Source organism: Pieris napi, chromosome 19 (genome assembly GCF_905475465.1).
Source record: "Pieris napi chromosome 19, ilPieNapi1.2, whole genome shotgun sequence".
Lineage (NCBI taxonomy): Eukaryota > Metazoa > Arthropoda > Insecta > Lepidoptera > Pieridae > Pieris > Pieris napi.
Window position 1 is genome coordinate 3355096 of NC_062252.1, and position 15564 is coordinate 3370659.

At 32.4% G+C, this 15564-nt stretch overlaps 4 protein-coding genes across 4 annotated transcripts in view; 3 read left to right on the forward strand and 1 right to left on the reverse strand.

Annotated features, from left to right (window-relative positions):
- Nucleotides 1-117: 117 nt before the first annotated feature.
- LOC125059399 (E3 ubiquitin-protein ligase TM129) lies at nucleotides 118-4191 on the forward strand. Its single transcript, XM_047663805.1, has 5 exons — nucleotides 118-791; nucleotides 901-1030; nucleotides 1122-1376; nucleotides 1689-1804; nucleotides 2403-4191. The coding sequence occupies exons 1-5, from the start codon at nucleotides 376-378 to the stop codon at nucleotides 2563-2565; spliced, it is 1080 nt and encodes a 359-aa protein (XP_047519761.1). The 5' UTR covers nucleotides 118-375; the 3' UTR covers nucleotides 2566-4191.
- A 155-nt stretch (nucleotides 4192-4346) lies between these two features.
- LOC125059072 lies at nucleotides 4347-9776 on the forward strand. Its single transcript, XM_047663272.1, has 8 exons — nucleotides 4347-4597; nucleotides 4794-4991; nucleotides 5501-5770; nucleotides 5841-5934; nucleotides 7834-7963; nucleotides 8201-8306; nucleotides 9286-9392; nucleotides 9570-9776. The coding sequence occupies exons 1-8, from the start codon at nucleotides 4446-4448 to the stop codon at nucleotides 9698-9700; spliced, it is 1188 nt and encodes a 395-aa protein (XP_047519228.1). The 5' UTR covers nucleotides 4347-4445; the 3' UTR covers nucleotides 9701-9776.
- A 131-nt stretch (nucleotides 9777-9907) lies between these two features.
- On the forward strand, nucleotides 9908-11363 carry LOC125059400 (probable U3 small nucleolar RNA-associated protein 11). Its single transcript, XM_047663806.1, has 4 exons — nucleotides 9908-10260; nucleotides 10395-10520; nucleotides 10599-10790; nucleotides 11110-11363. Exons 1-4 carry the CDS (start codon nucleotides 10030-10032, stop codon nucleotides 11317-11319), a joined length of 759 nt encoding a protein of 252 aa, XP_047519762.1. The 5' UTR covers nucleotides 9908-10029; the 3' UTR covers nucleotides 11320-11363.
- The window catches only part of LOC125059398 (neprilysin-4-like), a 45697-nt gene continuing 41459 nt past the window's right edge, over nucleotides 11327-15564 (reverse strand). Inside the window, exons 13-17 of the mRNA XM_047663803.1 lie at nucleotides 15496-15544; nucleotides 15134-15201; nucleotides 13709-13842; nucleotides 12463-12633; nucleotides 11327-12165 (exon numbers count right to left, since the gene is read on the reverse strand). Of these exons, the coding sequence (XP_047519759.1) occupies nucleotides 11989-12165; nucleotides 12463-12633; nucleotides 13709-13842; nucleotides 15134-15201; nucleotides 15496-15544 (599 nt within the window). The 3' untranslated portion in view covers nucleotides 11327-11988. The remainder of the gene's footprint in view (nucleotides 12166-12462; nucleotides 12634-13708; nucleotides 13843-15133; nucleotides 15202-15495; nucleotides 15545-15564) is intronic.

Consider the following 15564-nt stretch of genomic DNA (forward strand, 5'->3'; position numbering starts at 1 on the left):
GTCATAACTTATGTCTCACAACCCACACGTGACAGTGATGTTGGCTTTGTAAATACATCTGTCATCTGGTTTGTAGGTCCTTCAATTCTCGTCTGTGGAATGTGAATTCGGGCTTCAGTTCGGCTTAAAGATCTATGCCGCTCCCAGCGCTTTGTTTTGTTACTTGTTTTCACATTTCAGTCGTAATAGATTATTGAACAGCTGAAATAATTTTATTTACTTGGTTATAAGCCTATTCTTATGAACTATACCTTATTTTCATAATTTTTTTAACTCAATTCATTCACAAGTTATAGAAGTGATCTTTATAAAGTGTCTGTGTGTATAATTCTATACTCTAAAAACTAAAATCAGCAATCGGCTTACATCAAAGAAATGGATGTTTTAATATCTCTGTTTTACGTACTGTTCGCTTTATGCATAGTTTTCCCTCCCACGGAGTTCGTATCCGCTGGATTCACAATACCGCAGCTGTTTGAAAGCTTTCTTGGTTCAGAAGATAATAACTTTATTAAATATCACATGAGGAGAACATCAATAACACTTTTAATACACTCCTTTTTGCCCTTGGGATATGTTGTCACATTGTGGTGTTGTGGTGAACGGGGTGAATGGATGCCTTGCCTTTTTTTTGCATCTTGTTCGATTCCTTTTCTTGCCCTGTATAAATTAGCTTGTTGGTGGGAACATAATCAAATAAATCATCCTGTGGTGAAAGCTCTTCTACCCTATGCAGAAGTTGAAGGAGATTGGAGAACATTTGCTTCAAGCTTTAATATGGAATTTAGAGGGTATGTTGTTATTTGAGGAACAATTAATATTTTAAAACTTATTTACAATTTTATTTAGTTGTTTGATTTTAATAAATTCTATTAGTTATTGAAATAATTTAATTTGCAGCTCTAACAATGTGTTTATACCTTTGAATAATGTAAGCACAGTGAAAATAACAACACGCTGGATCATTAAAGTATCTCAATATAGTATTAACCTGGTACAACAAGGGGACTGCACTTTAGTCGCTACAGGTGTAAGTAGTATTCTATAAATATCCTTTTTGAGTAATGGCTATTTTGTGTGTACCAATGATGTTTAACAATGATTTATAATTTCTTTTTTAGACTGACACTCATGACTTAGCCCCAACAGGTGAAAGTGAAATGCAATATCTGAACATAGAAGCCATCCCAGAAAGGGAAAATGTCAAACCTTTTTCATTTCGTATCTCATCAATAACTCTGCGGGAATTACAGCCTAGACTAGAGCGGCCAGTTAGGGTACCAGAACACATTTCGTTGATTCCCCCATTGATTGAAAGATTTATTAGTGTATTCAAGGATCATGTTAGACAGAACCCTGTGTATTATGTAGATCAGGTAATTAATATTATCAATTTGAAAATATACTCTATACATATTATATTGACAGTTATGCCCGCATGAAAGTAGCAATTATTTATTAATAAGTTGCAATTAAAATTTAATCTCTTCATTATTCCATATATATTTTTATCCAGTTTAATTCCTACCACTCTACAATCCTACAATATTACAATGTTTCTATGCATAAGTTGGTAGGTAGTAAAACATACAAATGAGATCTACGAATCACATACCATAAATATGTCTACTCGTTAGTAATATACAAAAGAGCATAGTGATTTATTGTATAATATTTATTTCCAACAGGAGTTAGAACAATGTATAGGATGTATGAACAATCAAGCTGATATTAAGATCAATAAAAGGTGTGTATCTGATTCTTTGAATGGGACCAGAGCACCTTGCCAACAGTGTAATTGTAGGTGAGTTTTAAGCAAAATATTTATTTACCTTTTAATTGTTTTGTATTCTTTTATTTCTTATTTATTTTATTGTCAGTATCCTATTTAACTTATATTACCTATAGTATTGTCTTTGATTGACATAACTTTTATACATTTAAATAAAAAACTTTTTTTGAACGGATTGAAGTTATGTATTATTATAAATTTACAACTATTTAAACATAATTTTAAATTTATCCGACGTTTCGCGTGCTTTATGGTTGGGTTGGGTTCCTCCATCTTTTAGTCGATACCAACTCCGGGAAAATAAATACAGATAATGCAACTTTCTCTGCAGCTGTGATACTTTTTGACATTCAACATCTTTTGTCTTCAGTCACCGTGACCACGCACGCTGTAAAGCACGCGAAACGTCGGATAAATTTAAAATTATGTTTAAATAGTTTTAAATTTATAATAATATTATATAACTTCAATCCGTTCAAAAAAAGTTTTTTATTTAAATTATATTACCTATTTAACTCATCTACTTGTTAAATCTTTTTATTTATTTATGTTTGTATTTTCCACACAAAGGCGGTGGTGAGTTAAATGTTTCATTATTGCTGATTGCTAGAGTCCTTTGGTGCGCGCCATGCATGGCTCGTTGGTGGGCAGCTCGAGCAGGCAGCCTATCGCCCAATGCCTGGCTGGCAGCACGCGGCTCGTGTCCGGTTTGCCGCGCTGTCTTTTGTATGGTCGACGTAAGCCCCGCTGAAAAAAGACGTGTCTCTCATTAGAGAGGAAAAACCACGGTGTAGCGCTAACTCACTAATATGCAATGGTGCGTCAACCCATTCTTCCAAAGTCAATACAGCAAGACGTAAATCTAATTTCAATCTAGTTTGAAAAGCCGTCATTTATGCTTCTCTGCCATATTTCTGATGATTTTCTTGAGATTCCTATTAGAATATGGGCCTAGCGCATGGCATGTCACTTGTACAACTATCCTAGGTAAATAGAGAATTTCCTCGAATTATAATTAAATAATTATATAAAGTGCTTAGAATTTACTTTATTATTGTGTTCTGTTTAATATTGAGTTAGCGCAACATGCGTCGATGAGAGGCGAGCTTTGTTATTTCAAATTTTGCTGAGTGCCTATCTGACTGATGAGTCTATTTAGCTTTCAATGTCACGCTGTCAAAGCTGAAGTACATTTGGTATCATAAAAGTATTCTATAATGTCTATGGACATTAATAATGTAATAAATAAACTTTCTGTGCCGAAGATTCAATTATTCAAGGAATATTAAAGGACTATCTTATGTTCAAGAATCCTTAAAACGGACTTCACAACATAAACGTTGGCCAACTCGTATAAGTCAGTGACTTATAGATTTTTCATATTTTTTTTATTTGGTAGAATGTGTATCTACATGTATTTTTATATTGGACTAGAGCCATTAGATGCGCAGCATACGTTTATGCGGTTTTATTCTACTATAAGTACGTGTTACGAAGTTACGTCTTGATTACTGTTATTACATCAACTAGGTATTCGATTTAACGTAGCTCATGCTACGTTAAATCGAGTGCAGATCTCAACTACCATAAACAATCGAGTTTATGATTTACAAGATATTTCCTAATTAAATAAGGTGTTCAAATTTATATTTTCCTCTATATACATTTTATATATAAAAAAAGACTGCTAGTATCTTAGTCAAGAATACTTTACGCTAGGGTTGAACGCCATTCGATTTTTTCAAGAGTTGGTTACGTGACCAATTCTGCTTCACTATTGCCACTCTCATTATATACTACAAAAGAGAGTCATATATCTCAAAGTATGTTTAGCTAAGGTATCTGATAATACATATTTAAGTAGATAGTTTACAATTACTTTGCCACACCCAGCTGAAGGCGGAGGATTGATACTATTTTTTTTCTTAGGAATTATAATTTTAAATTTCATTTTTTAAGATTTATTTTTAAAATTATTAAATGTTTAAATGGTGTTAGACAATTCAATGTTTTATCATCACATAAGTTTCATTCTTGCCATTTCGTGTTCACAAAGCCATTATTTCATTTAATTGTAATAAACAATCTCAGTTTTGCCAAAGACAGTTGTTGTATTAATTTTATAAATAATGAACCATTTTAATGTAATCCCAATGAATTGTCGCCACGTTTTGTTTTTAAGTTAGTTGTATTTTTTAAATTTTAATAAAAACTCACAAAAAAAATCTTAATTATAGTTTGATGCTTTAATGCGTTTTTAAATAATTGGTATTTAGTTTTAAGGTTTTTTTACTTAATCATACAAATTACAACTACTTATGTCATAAAAATTAATTTTTATACCTTTTGTCTACAAATTGTATCTTAATTCTTTAATAAATATCTACATTTAATGGGTATTATGTGTTTTATTTAACAGTAAAAGGTCGAAACATGACAAAAACTATTGCCATAGTATTAGTTAATATTCCATTCCACAAATAATTGTCTATGTCTATTGTTTTTATAGAGAAAGTAAATTAACTAGAATATAGTCTATCAAGGTCTGAGAATACGAGATGGTATCAACAAATCGTTTTCAATCGATTTTAAAACGTGTAATTTGTTGATAGCCATCGTCGATTAACCTAGCTATTTAAGTAAAGAATATTGAATGCAACCAGTCATTTACCTATTGGAACCACATTTGATTTTTATTCATGTGGTTTTAATAATGAGATCCTACACTCAGGCTGTGAGACGATTTTTGGAGACAACCACTCTCCATGGATTCAAATACTTATTTGCTAAATACTATTGCGATAGGTAAGAAGGTACTAATAATTTAATTTGACAAATAATTCTTCTTAGTCCCGTCTTGTAATAAGATAAATACGTTTAACAAAACAAACAACTCCTCAGCTTTGTAATAGTAAAATATAGATAGGATTAAAATTGCTTTAAACCGATTGTTACTTATAAATTATATCTACATAATGTAAGTATAAACTTATGGTATCAGAATAGGATGGCTGATATGTTGTTGCGCAAGCGCCGGTTGTGCCGCGGTACTATGTACTGTGGTATGGGCGCGGTTCCTGCAAGTTCCCGCTTTGCTCACACTTAAGGAGGTCGCTGCAGACCTTGACGAACTCGAAATGCCCATGGTTGCTGTCTGTCCACCACCGATCACAGTTGCAGCAATGTTTACTAACCACTTGTAAGTGTAAGACTGACAAAAAACATATTATATTTTTTATTGGTTTGACGCACATGATTGACAATAAGAATATTTAATAAAAACATTTTTACTTACTACGAGTTTTCAAGTCGAGATAATGAAATCAAAGAATTGACGAGAAATACTAGCAATAAACTTTCCTCATCACATCTTGGGGGATCTTCTGTGACGGGAACCCGGATGGTAGCCGTGCCGGTCAAAGACGATTGCGCATGACTAGGTATATAGATGAATTGAACAATGATGATGATAAAATGGATGATAATAATGAAAAATATATGAGAGGAGGCTTAAAATTTATTGAGCTTCGCTCGTAGCTGTTTATAACTTCTTTAATCTTAATACATATTGTCTTCAGACAACGGGAAAACTACATGCTCTTAATTTTTTTTTTTGTTAAAAGAGAGATTTCTTTTATTTTTACGATTAATACGTACCTACCCACTTTTCTTAATAAGTCAAGTTTGGATTTTCTACAAATTTTCCAGTAATGTAAACGATACCATCGCTGAAAGCTTTCCGAACATATTTGAAAAGATCCTTCGAAGAAAATATGTGCCGGAAGACCAGCTTGCACTTGTCGACGAAGTATTAGAGCCTCATGCGCTGACTTTCACGGAAGCACTTTTTGAAATAATGCCACCGTGTAAAGATATCGTCATTAAATGTCAGTGGCAGAGGAGATCAATACCTTGCAATCGTCTATTTGAGGAGGACCTCACTCAGTGGGGAGTCTGCTGTGTTGCATCGCGCGCAAGGTATACTCAAACTTTTACTGAACAATTCTACCGAATATAATCTGATTATTAGATGGTAATTTATTTTCAGATTTAAATCAACTCCAACTTCAGAGCTAGATATTACACGAAGATTGACTCTCGCTGTTCAGTGCTACAATAAACCGATGCTTATAAACTGCCATGTATGTATGTATTACTATTGTTCACAACGGGTTTGCCGGCGGTAAATAAGAATACAAAAAAAATAAACAGATAATTCTGGATAAGATTCTAGCGGTAATAAATAATTTTACACAAAATGGTCGAACCGTTACGAAGAAGTACGTGACACAAAGTTTATATATGTCACCGTAAAATTGTAAAAACCGTTAGATTGTAATCTATCTCGCGAGATTGTAAACTGTCGAAAGATTGTCAACTCAACATACTGCTTGCAATTTAACGTATTATTATTCGGTAGTTATATGAAATTGTTGGGAAGTAAAATTAATCTGTAATTGACCAAAGAAGTTTGAATGATAACTAAGTTAGTGTAGTACAATCTACCGAATACCGATAACCGATAACCGATAGATTACAATCTAACGGTTTTTACAATTTTACGTTAACATATACAGTGTAAACTCCATGCCCTACCCTCGATTTAACGACAAACCCCCTCAAGCGTCAGAATTAGATACTGGTGCAGAAACGACGTCAGACGAAAATAACAGCGTTCAAATAATAATTGTTTTTATGTAATTCAAAGATCATGTTAGAGATCTCACAACTTTTCACGGTAAAAGAACTGCGTTGTGAGACTTGGTTTTTTATAAGTGATGTTTTTCATGGCATATTGGGTGTAGCCAATATGCCACAAAAATCAGTTATTCGAGTATGTATGTATACTGGAATAACTGATTTTTGAAGGTAAAAGAATTTGACTATTTTATTAATATCAAAATTCTATTTAGTTTTTTACTAAATATGATGTGGAGGAATGGTTCGAGCCGTCGTTGCTATACTCCGGACACTTGTATAGAGCTCAACTGGCTTTCGCGTCCGTAGTGGACGATGATCCTCATAAATTACTGGATGGCACCTGTGCAGCCCGCCAGTTTTATTCGCGAAGTCGTTGTCTGGTAATTATGCTGCTTTTGTAAAAAATATCATTGCACAGTGAACGTAAGCTTGTTAACAAATCATTAAAAATTACTCTAATTTAAATACTAAATAAGTAAGTATTGTTAGTAAGCTATCCACATAATAAAGACACTTATTTTATGCTTGCGAAATGTGCTAGATAACATAGTATAGAGCTGATAAGCTTTTAGGCTAACTGAATGTGATGTACTAAAAGTCCAAAAAGAAAACACCTGTATTTGTAAATACAGTCAAAACCGGTTATAAGGACATTGAAGGGACCGTATAGTTGCCGACGTTATATCCGATAGTCGTTATAAGCAATGTCATATATTATATATACACAAGTATAGTTCATATGTATGTACAATACATACAAGTTATATTATCATAGTTATCTATCAAGAATAGGTAGGTATGGGTTATAATATGGTATGTTAATATTATAATATGTAAACGAGTCAAAAAAGAAACAAAAATATTTATTACGAAATAATTAGGTACAAAAGTCTCAAGGTATGAGTATCACGAGTATCAAACTGTTCGTTAAAGGCAACAAATTTTTGCAAAATCGTTACAGCGTTAAGAGCCTCGGAAATCGTTGTTGGCTGAAACTGTTCGTTGGGAGAAAGTGCGTAGGTAATAATATGCCTAAATATTCATTCAACGCCTCTAAATAATATTTAAAATCGTTTGTATTGTTTTGTTTTGCTGAGACAAGAAGCGGTTGGTCGTTATAGCCGATGAATATCGATAAAATTTCGTCGTTGTAAGCGATATGTCGCTGTATCCGATGTTGTTATAAGCGGTTTGTTTACTGAATAGTTTACTAGGGATTCGGACGGGACCGTACAATCTGGTTGTAATAACCGATAGGTCGTTGTAAACGATGTCGTTATAAACGGTTTTGACTGTATCTATATTCTCTTTCATGCCCCAAAAATGCGTAATATACTTAGTTAAAGTGCATGGAAAACCGCTGCGGGTGTTTGGATGTTATACGACTGAGCGACGATCCAGATGAACCGACAAAAAGGCTACAAACTTGTCCGCTTCAAAAACTAAACTGTTTGAGAACCGACAAACGAGGTACTTATAACTTATAAGATTACTTATATTGGATAATAGTCAATGACCCGTGTGGGGTAGACACATTTCTGTGTCTGTTTTATTAATATTTACTATTAAAAATTAAAAGATGATCAGTCATCTGTGTGTATGAACACATAATGATACTATATATACACATGCTAATGAAAAACAGAAAATTATAAAATGATTTTAAGTAATATCTCTAGCTCTAAATGACTCTAGGCCGATTTTCAGAGAAAACAACGTGTAATTGCTTGCCAACTTGCAAGAAGGTGTCAACACGAATGATAATCGAAACCAGTCGTATGAATGCTTTTAACAATGCTGTAGATAATATATAGTAAGTTCATAATAAAAAAATTTTTTTATCTAATATATAGGTAATATCTACTAGCGGTACCAGTGCGGTAAAAAATACAGGCGAATTTCGTCCATTTTAACCAATTCAAAACTATGTACAAATTTCTACGTTCTATCAGTTTTATGAAAAATCATTTAATCATACAGGTAACACAATGTACACTTATGAACTTCAAAAAAGAAATGTACCTATAGGAAATGCTTCTAACTTTACATTTAGTGCCAGTTCTCAAATCAAGGGCGTAGAACGGAAGAGAAGAACTGGCAATAAAATCTGCGCCACTTTTTTTAATCGCCATGTTTCTTTTTTACACAACGTTTGTAAGGAGCTGCTACCATTACACCATGTTTCACATGACATCCTAAGTAGCTAATAATAATAAAATAAATTAAAAACAAAGACTTGTCCTCTATCAGAAGGAGGCATGGTGAAATAGGAGCACGTACTTACATTCTCGTGGGAACAACACGCAGTTTGCGTGTTGTTCCCACAGTTTGCAGTTTGCGTGTTGTTCCTACGAGAATAGTCGAAATTTAATAACTAACATCACCGCATACATGAATTCAAGTACGACCAGTCACCACAAGTAAAACCCGTTCACGAGTATGACGCCTGGCCAGCCATCGGCCCCCTCGCCATATTTTAGGGAGAGAGACAACCCGACGCATGGATCTAGATGTGAAAATCTCATGTAAAGTTAAATAACTGTACCTACTAATTTACTACTAACAAAACGCACATAGCTCGCGTTTTAGGATCTCAGATATATTATAATTGACGCGATGTCTACCTTCGCCGAATGAGCAAGTGTTTTTTGCAGAAAGAAAATTACAATTACGGCCGTACGATTAAGCAACTATGATATATATATTTATTTGGTCACACGGCCTTAATTTAAAAACTTATTAAGCTTTCTCAGGTCGTAAAATTAGAACTCTCAAAGAATTCTCTTTTCTAGTTCTGGATTGAACGTGTCAAAGGGAAGTGTTCTAACTATTAGCCTTGGTATGACTGGTACAGTCCTGTCCATGGTCTCACCTACGGAAACGTGGATTACATTGCTCTGTATGTATTAAATGTTTAGAAATACGATAATTATCTATTTTTATGTACTACTAGAATTTTTTTTTGAAGCACAACATAATATTAAATATGTCGATCTCACGTTACAACAGAACTCAAACTGTGTTAATTTAATACATTTTTAGAGTGTTTAAAAATTAATCGAGACTTTTTTTTCAGCTTCTTTAGGAGGAGTATTTAATATGTTTCTTGGTGTTGGATTCTTCAGCTTATTAGAGCTTTTATTTTTTGTTTTAATAAGATTACCTATTGCTTTTCAAAGGTCAACAGAAATTAATCGGTATAATTAAATAATAAAAATACAGGATAATATATTATGCAATATTAGTGTTGTAGTCACATTTGTATTATTAAATGTTTTAGTTTTTCTACTAGTTATTGAAAGTATTAAACTAACTTTTCAATTATTGTTAATTGTCATATCATAAGTTGTTAAAGTCAAAACTTGTAGAATTGTAGATATCTGTAGTCAAGACTACGTCAAAACAAAAGTACACGTGACTCGTGAGTGTGATTGCTGAATTTATATTTTTTGTGATTTACCGTTTATTTGATACTTGTACATTCTATTCTCGAAGCAAAGGTGTTTTATCTATTAAATATAAACCAATATTAAAAAATGTCGTCGTGGAAAAAAGCCGCAAAGGCTAACCAAAAAACACATCGAGAGCGGCATCAACCAGATTCTCGTAAACATTTGGGATTACTAGAAAAGAAGAAAGACTATAAGAAAAGAGCAGATGATTATCATCAAAAGGGCGAAACGCTTAAGCTTATACGTAAACGGGCGCTCGATAAGAATCCAGATGAGTTTTACTTTCACATGATCAATTCTAGGGTGAAGGAGGGAGTAAGTTAACAGTTTTAATTACTTGAAAATAGTTCCTAAATAACATGTAAATATTTACTGTATACTGTAAAATTATAAATTGTTAATGACTAATGTAGTATATGGCGACTTTTTATGCATACATACGGTTTTAGGTACACCATGAGTTAGAAAAAGATGATGAGCATTCAGTAGAACAAATTAAGTTGATGCAAACTCAAGATATAAAATATATCAATATGAAACGCACTATAGAAAGTCGCAGGATCCAGAGGTTACAGGTTTGTGGTTTATCTTTGTATATTTAAAATGCTTTTTTCAATTTTATTTCTCTTATAATACATTTTTTCTTGTTTTAGTCTCAGCTGCATATGACTGAGATAGCAGACTCTACATCTAACACGCACATGTTTTTTGTGGATGAAGGAGAAGAGAAAGACTTTGATATTGCCAAAAGACTGGACACACATCCTGCACTTATCAACAGGAAATCAAATAGACCCCGCCTTTCAGACCTAAATAAGTTAAGCCTGCCAGAAATTGATGAGAAGGTAACATTTTCTATAAAAAATTAATGTCATTTTCTATAGCTGTTAAATAATTATTTCACTTTAAAAATAATCAAAAAGATAATTCCTGCAATAAATATTTAAGATCAAAAATAAAAATGAAGGTGCATTTTTAGTTAGTCTTCAAACTAGTGCATGATGTTACAGATTAGGTAATAAAGCAAGAAATTTGGTGTAGTTTCATTACCATATATTTGATTTAAAGTTGCTAACATTTTAAAAGCATACTAAAAACTGTTTTCTAATTTTAAAAACTGTAGTTAGTAGGTTAGCAATTACACATGTGATTTTTTTTATGTAGACACTCCAATCAGCCAAGAAAGCTAAGGAACAAACCTACAAGGAATTGTCAAAGAGAATAGATAGAGAAAAGCATTTAACAGTGACTCAACAGAAAATGGAACTAAAACGGCACCTCCACGATGCTAAATACATGAAACCTAAGAAAGTACAGAGAGGTACAGCTGTATCAGCACCAGTTTATAAGTTTCAATACAACAGAAAGAAATAAAACACACTTTGTTGGAAATCTGTAGTAATAAATATTTAAATTTCTTTATTCTCTTATTACAATAATCTCAAGAGTAATTAATATCATAATTATATCCTAAATTCTCACTGACATTATTTACAAAATAATTGTCTAATTCTTATTCTAATTAAAGATTTACCACCCTTAGCGCAACATGTGCAATTAAATTGTTAATGCAATTATTCTGTAAGTGACCATGTATTTAAAAAATTTAATTGTTGCTATATATCAACTACAACATCAGACTTAATATTACTTGGAAACATTTTGTGCTAAGGTTACTCAAATCAAAATATTTTTATGGGTGAAATTTCACAGCTTTTCATCAATATACTTAAATCTAACAGTAAAGTCTAATTCACAAATACGGTAACTTTGTCATATTACTTAGTGTCTAAAAACTTAAAAGCTGTTATCATTGCACAGCAATGATCATGCTTTTGTCCAATTAGAGTATATTTGCAGTCATGTAAACAATTTTTTATAGCAATCAAATTCTCTACCCAATTTAAAAATGTATGTCAAATCTATGGATAGACATTAAATTTACAGTTAAAACCATATTGGTAATTTTAATTATTACACACAATCGGTAACAGCAATATGTCCATGTAACTTGGTTACTACCCTCACTAATTTAAGTACTCACTACCACAGAACACACTTGTGTTGTGGGTTCATAGGTGATCCTGAAGGACATTGCCAGGCTTCTGCAAACTCTTTGGAGTTACTGAGAGTTCCTATAACCCGAATTTTATTGGGACTATGCACACCTTCCACCATTTTGGATTTTAATGCACCCACTGTTGAGTTGCCGCACCAAACCTAGAAATTATTTTTATTAAGTAGGTGTATGCAAATAGCTAGCATTTGCATACTCTTTAAAACGTTAAAACCCTAAACATAAAAAATCTTTGCAGTCATTAATAATTTTTGCTTACATACTTTGTCATGTTTTTGCTCCTAACATACTATATTATCAAGTTGAAAATAGTTATGAAAAAAAGAGATTACAAAATGAAAATATTTTACAAAATAAAATATTATTATAATTGTTATATAGATAAAGAAGAGATAATGAAAGAATGGTAAAAATATTTTGCCCCATTGGGTTAATCTTACCTGAGCAAAGCCTAAAAAGAACAGTTGTCGCGGCGTATACTGCGGTAGTGCGGGTAGTCTCATACGATCTGCGACTGGGTGTCGTTTCGCGTATAGTGAGTAAGCGTCTAACGCTGCACGTATCCCGCCATTATCTGCTATGTTCTCGCCTTGTGTATTGAATCCATGGACCTATGAATGAATTTATTAAACAAATACATAAATTTATTGTAGAACAGTTGTATTTGAGTAGTCTGTGGCTTACAATCTAACAAAACATACAAGGGTGCAAGTATTGCTTGCTTAAATAATATACACTCGCGAGCAAACAAATCGACTCAAGCGCTACCTCTGCATTCAAAGATTGTTTTAAGTGAAAGTATACAACATTTAAATAAAAATGATATGTCATTGGAAAGCTTAAAACTTCAGCTTTTATGAGATGTCATCATTATTAATATCCATGTATCCTTTTTTATTATTGGTGTCTGAACTTAAATCGGATTTTGGGTAAAAGAGTTGTGTTCAGAATTGACAAGTAAAACACGTTTTTTTTTCTTAAAGAGTATAACATTTTTTGGTTCACCATTTGGTATTGCAATTTAAATGTTGTATACTTTTATTTAGAACAATGTTTGAATGTAAAGGTAGCGCTTGAGTCGATTTAGTTGCTCGCGGCTGTATATTAATTATTAATTATCTCCGCAATATTTGGAATAATTAATGCGTTTTAAAGCTCTAATCGCAAGTTAAAAGGGTTGTAATATTTCATAAGAAATTTGTGAATAAAGTATTTGCCGTAATAATAAGATCCTGTGTTAGAAAATCGTAACACGATATTGTGAACAACTTATTTTCCGATTTAAAAACAAATGAGTTACTTTTGTATTTAAGATAAATTGGAAATAAATATAGTTTTGATTTTATTGTTCCACTTAAACAAAGCATTAATTAGTGTAAGAAATATGCTTTAATTAGAATTATTTTAATTTATTATTTACCTAGGTACCTATATTATACAGGTCTCCTTCAGTGATGTCCACGATTTTGATAAAACTTGAACTGTTTTCTTAATTACTTTCTTACTTACTTTGAAAGAAAGAAATACATATCTCGATAAGACATCTAGTTTTCGAGAAATATGTAGATAAATATACATACACTTACGGAATTAAGCATACGTGCTTGGAAGCCCAATTAGATCAACAATATCTCATACAAACTCTGGATAATTTTAAATTGTTTGAAGCCGGTTAATAAGTCTTACCGTATAGTTGGGCAACTGCTGCATATGGTATTTCGAGTATTGTTCGATAATACACTGCACTTTCCCGTGGTAATGTTCCAGCGTTGCTGCGGACCACCATTGACGCAGATTTCCTTCTTCATCATAACGACGACCTAATGAACATAACAATTTTATAACTTTTTCATCTATTTTATTGATAATCTTTATAATCTGTGAGGAAAGAGAACCAGCGATACATAATGTATATATATCTTTTCTATTAAGTATCAATATTATTAGTCGAAATAAAAAAGATTTAGCACAACATCCGCAAATCCCGCGACCGGGGCTTGAGGCTTGAGACAAAATCCCTTTACGCTAATGGCTAGCCGCACACACGCAATAATATTGACAATAAAATACGTATTGTCAATAATATTGTGTGTGTGCGGCGTGTATTGCGGTATTGTTCAATATTATTGCGAATTTCCGGAAATTCTGAAATATGCCGTCAATATTCAGGGGGAGGCAGGGTTATTGTCAATATTATTGTGTGTGTGCGGCCCTTACTTCAATATTCTAGTTTAACATAATTTATCTATGAGTGCACGTCAAATGAGTTGTTTTCTATGTCTCAAATATTATTGTTTGTTTTGATTTTTGTTGGATTAAAAAATAATAATAATAATAATCTTTAAAATCATCTTTTTCTGTGAGTCTTAATTAATTAATTAATTGGAAGTGGCTCAATTCCGTTCTTTTTCGCATCCATTCTTTAATCCATCGTTTTTTTTTAGTTCGCGGTTTCTTATTTAACAGGCTTATTGCCATACACAATATGACACATTTTTTTTAATTATCCATACTTCCGCGTAGATCAAGGATCAGTTCGTGACTGAGCCTTTTAAAATTAGTAAATATTGGCAATAATATTGAGAAATATGCGGAGGAATATATTGTTAAAACAAATTGACAAACTTGATTTGACAATATTATTGCGTGTGTGCGGCTAGCCATTAGGTTATGTATGAGAATGACATTATGCTCAGAGAGCATGCTCTGTCACGTGACAATTTCCATACAAATTAGTTAGGCGTTAGTGAGTCACGCCTGTGGCAAAGTGAGTTCGTCTCAAGTCCCAGTTCTCTTTTTGCACAGATTAATTAAATTTTTGTGTCTAAGGATCGCATCGCAATGTTTCCTTCAGAATTAATGTGTGAAAAGAAAATAAGAAAGTTTTATTTATTTGAACAATCGAAATAAAGACAATTACGCCTGACTTATTTTATATTTATTATTTTATGATTAGTATTGCATACTTTGAAGTATTATAATCATTAGGTACTAATAATTTATGTGTACGTTTAAACACAGAAAATGCCTGAAATAGTCACAGAAATCTGAGGCCCAGACCTAAAAAGTTGTAGCGCCGCAGGAGTTTAAAAATTATAGATTAATTCTCACCTTGGTCGTCAAATCCGTGGGTAACTTCATGGCCCATTATGGCGCCGATCGAGCCGTAATTTATTGCTCTAAAATATAACAAATAATGTTTTCCGAATATAAAAATGTTCAAGCTAGAAATCTTACGATACCTACTTGAAGAAATATCAATATTAAAAATATCTTTCTCCAGACCACACAGAGCAATGATTGTATGGATTAGAATTACTGATTTTTATAATAAAACTACAAAATTATATTTAAAGTTAAAATTTTACTATTATTCTATTTATAATATTATTTTGCCTCTAGTTCAGATTTGTTTTCCTTTTATCAAGGCCCAAGGTGTCAGGCTCTATATTATAATAATGAAATATGCTTACTCAATTCCATTTCCATAAAATGGCGGTTGCAGGATACCAGCTGGGAACGCTGCAATTTTTAGTTATTTA

Coding starts and splice junctions, on each gene's coding strand:
- LOC125059399 (XM_047663805.1), top strand. CDS start 376: ATGGATGTTTTAATATCTCTGTTTTACGTACTGTTCGCTTTATGCATA. Junction 1,031..1,121: donor GCACTTTAGTCGCTACAGGT/GTAAGTAGTATT, acceptor TTTCTTTTTTAG/ACTGACACTCATGACTTAGC. Junction 1,377..1,688: donor CTGTGTATTATGTAGATCAG/GTAATTAATATT, acceptor TATTTCCAACAG/GAGTTAGAACAATGTATAGG.
- LOC125059400 (XM_047663806.1), top strand. CDS start 10,030: ATGTCGTCGTGGAAAAAAGCCGCAAAGGCTAACCAAAAAACACATCGA. Junction 10,261..10,394: donor ATTCTAGGGTGAAGGAGGGA/GTAAGTTAACAG, acceptor ATACGGTTTTAG/GTACACCATGAGTTAGAAAA. Junction 10,521..10,598: donor GCAGGATCCAGAGGTTACAG/GTTTGTGGTTTA, acceptor TTCTTGTTTTAG/TCTCAGCTGCATATGACTGA.
- LOC125059072 (XM_047663272.1), top strand. CDS start 4,446: ATGCAACCAGTCATTTACCTATTGGAACCACATTTGATTTTTATTCAT. Junction 8,307..9,285: donor AATGCTGTAGATAATATATA/GTAAGTTCATAA, acceptor TCTCTTTTCTAG/TTCTGGATTGAACGTGTCAA. Junction 9,393..9,569: donor AACGTGGATTACATTGCTCT/GTATGTATTAAA, acceptor CTTTTTTTTCAG/CTTCTTTAGGAGGAGTATTT.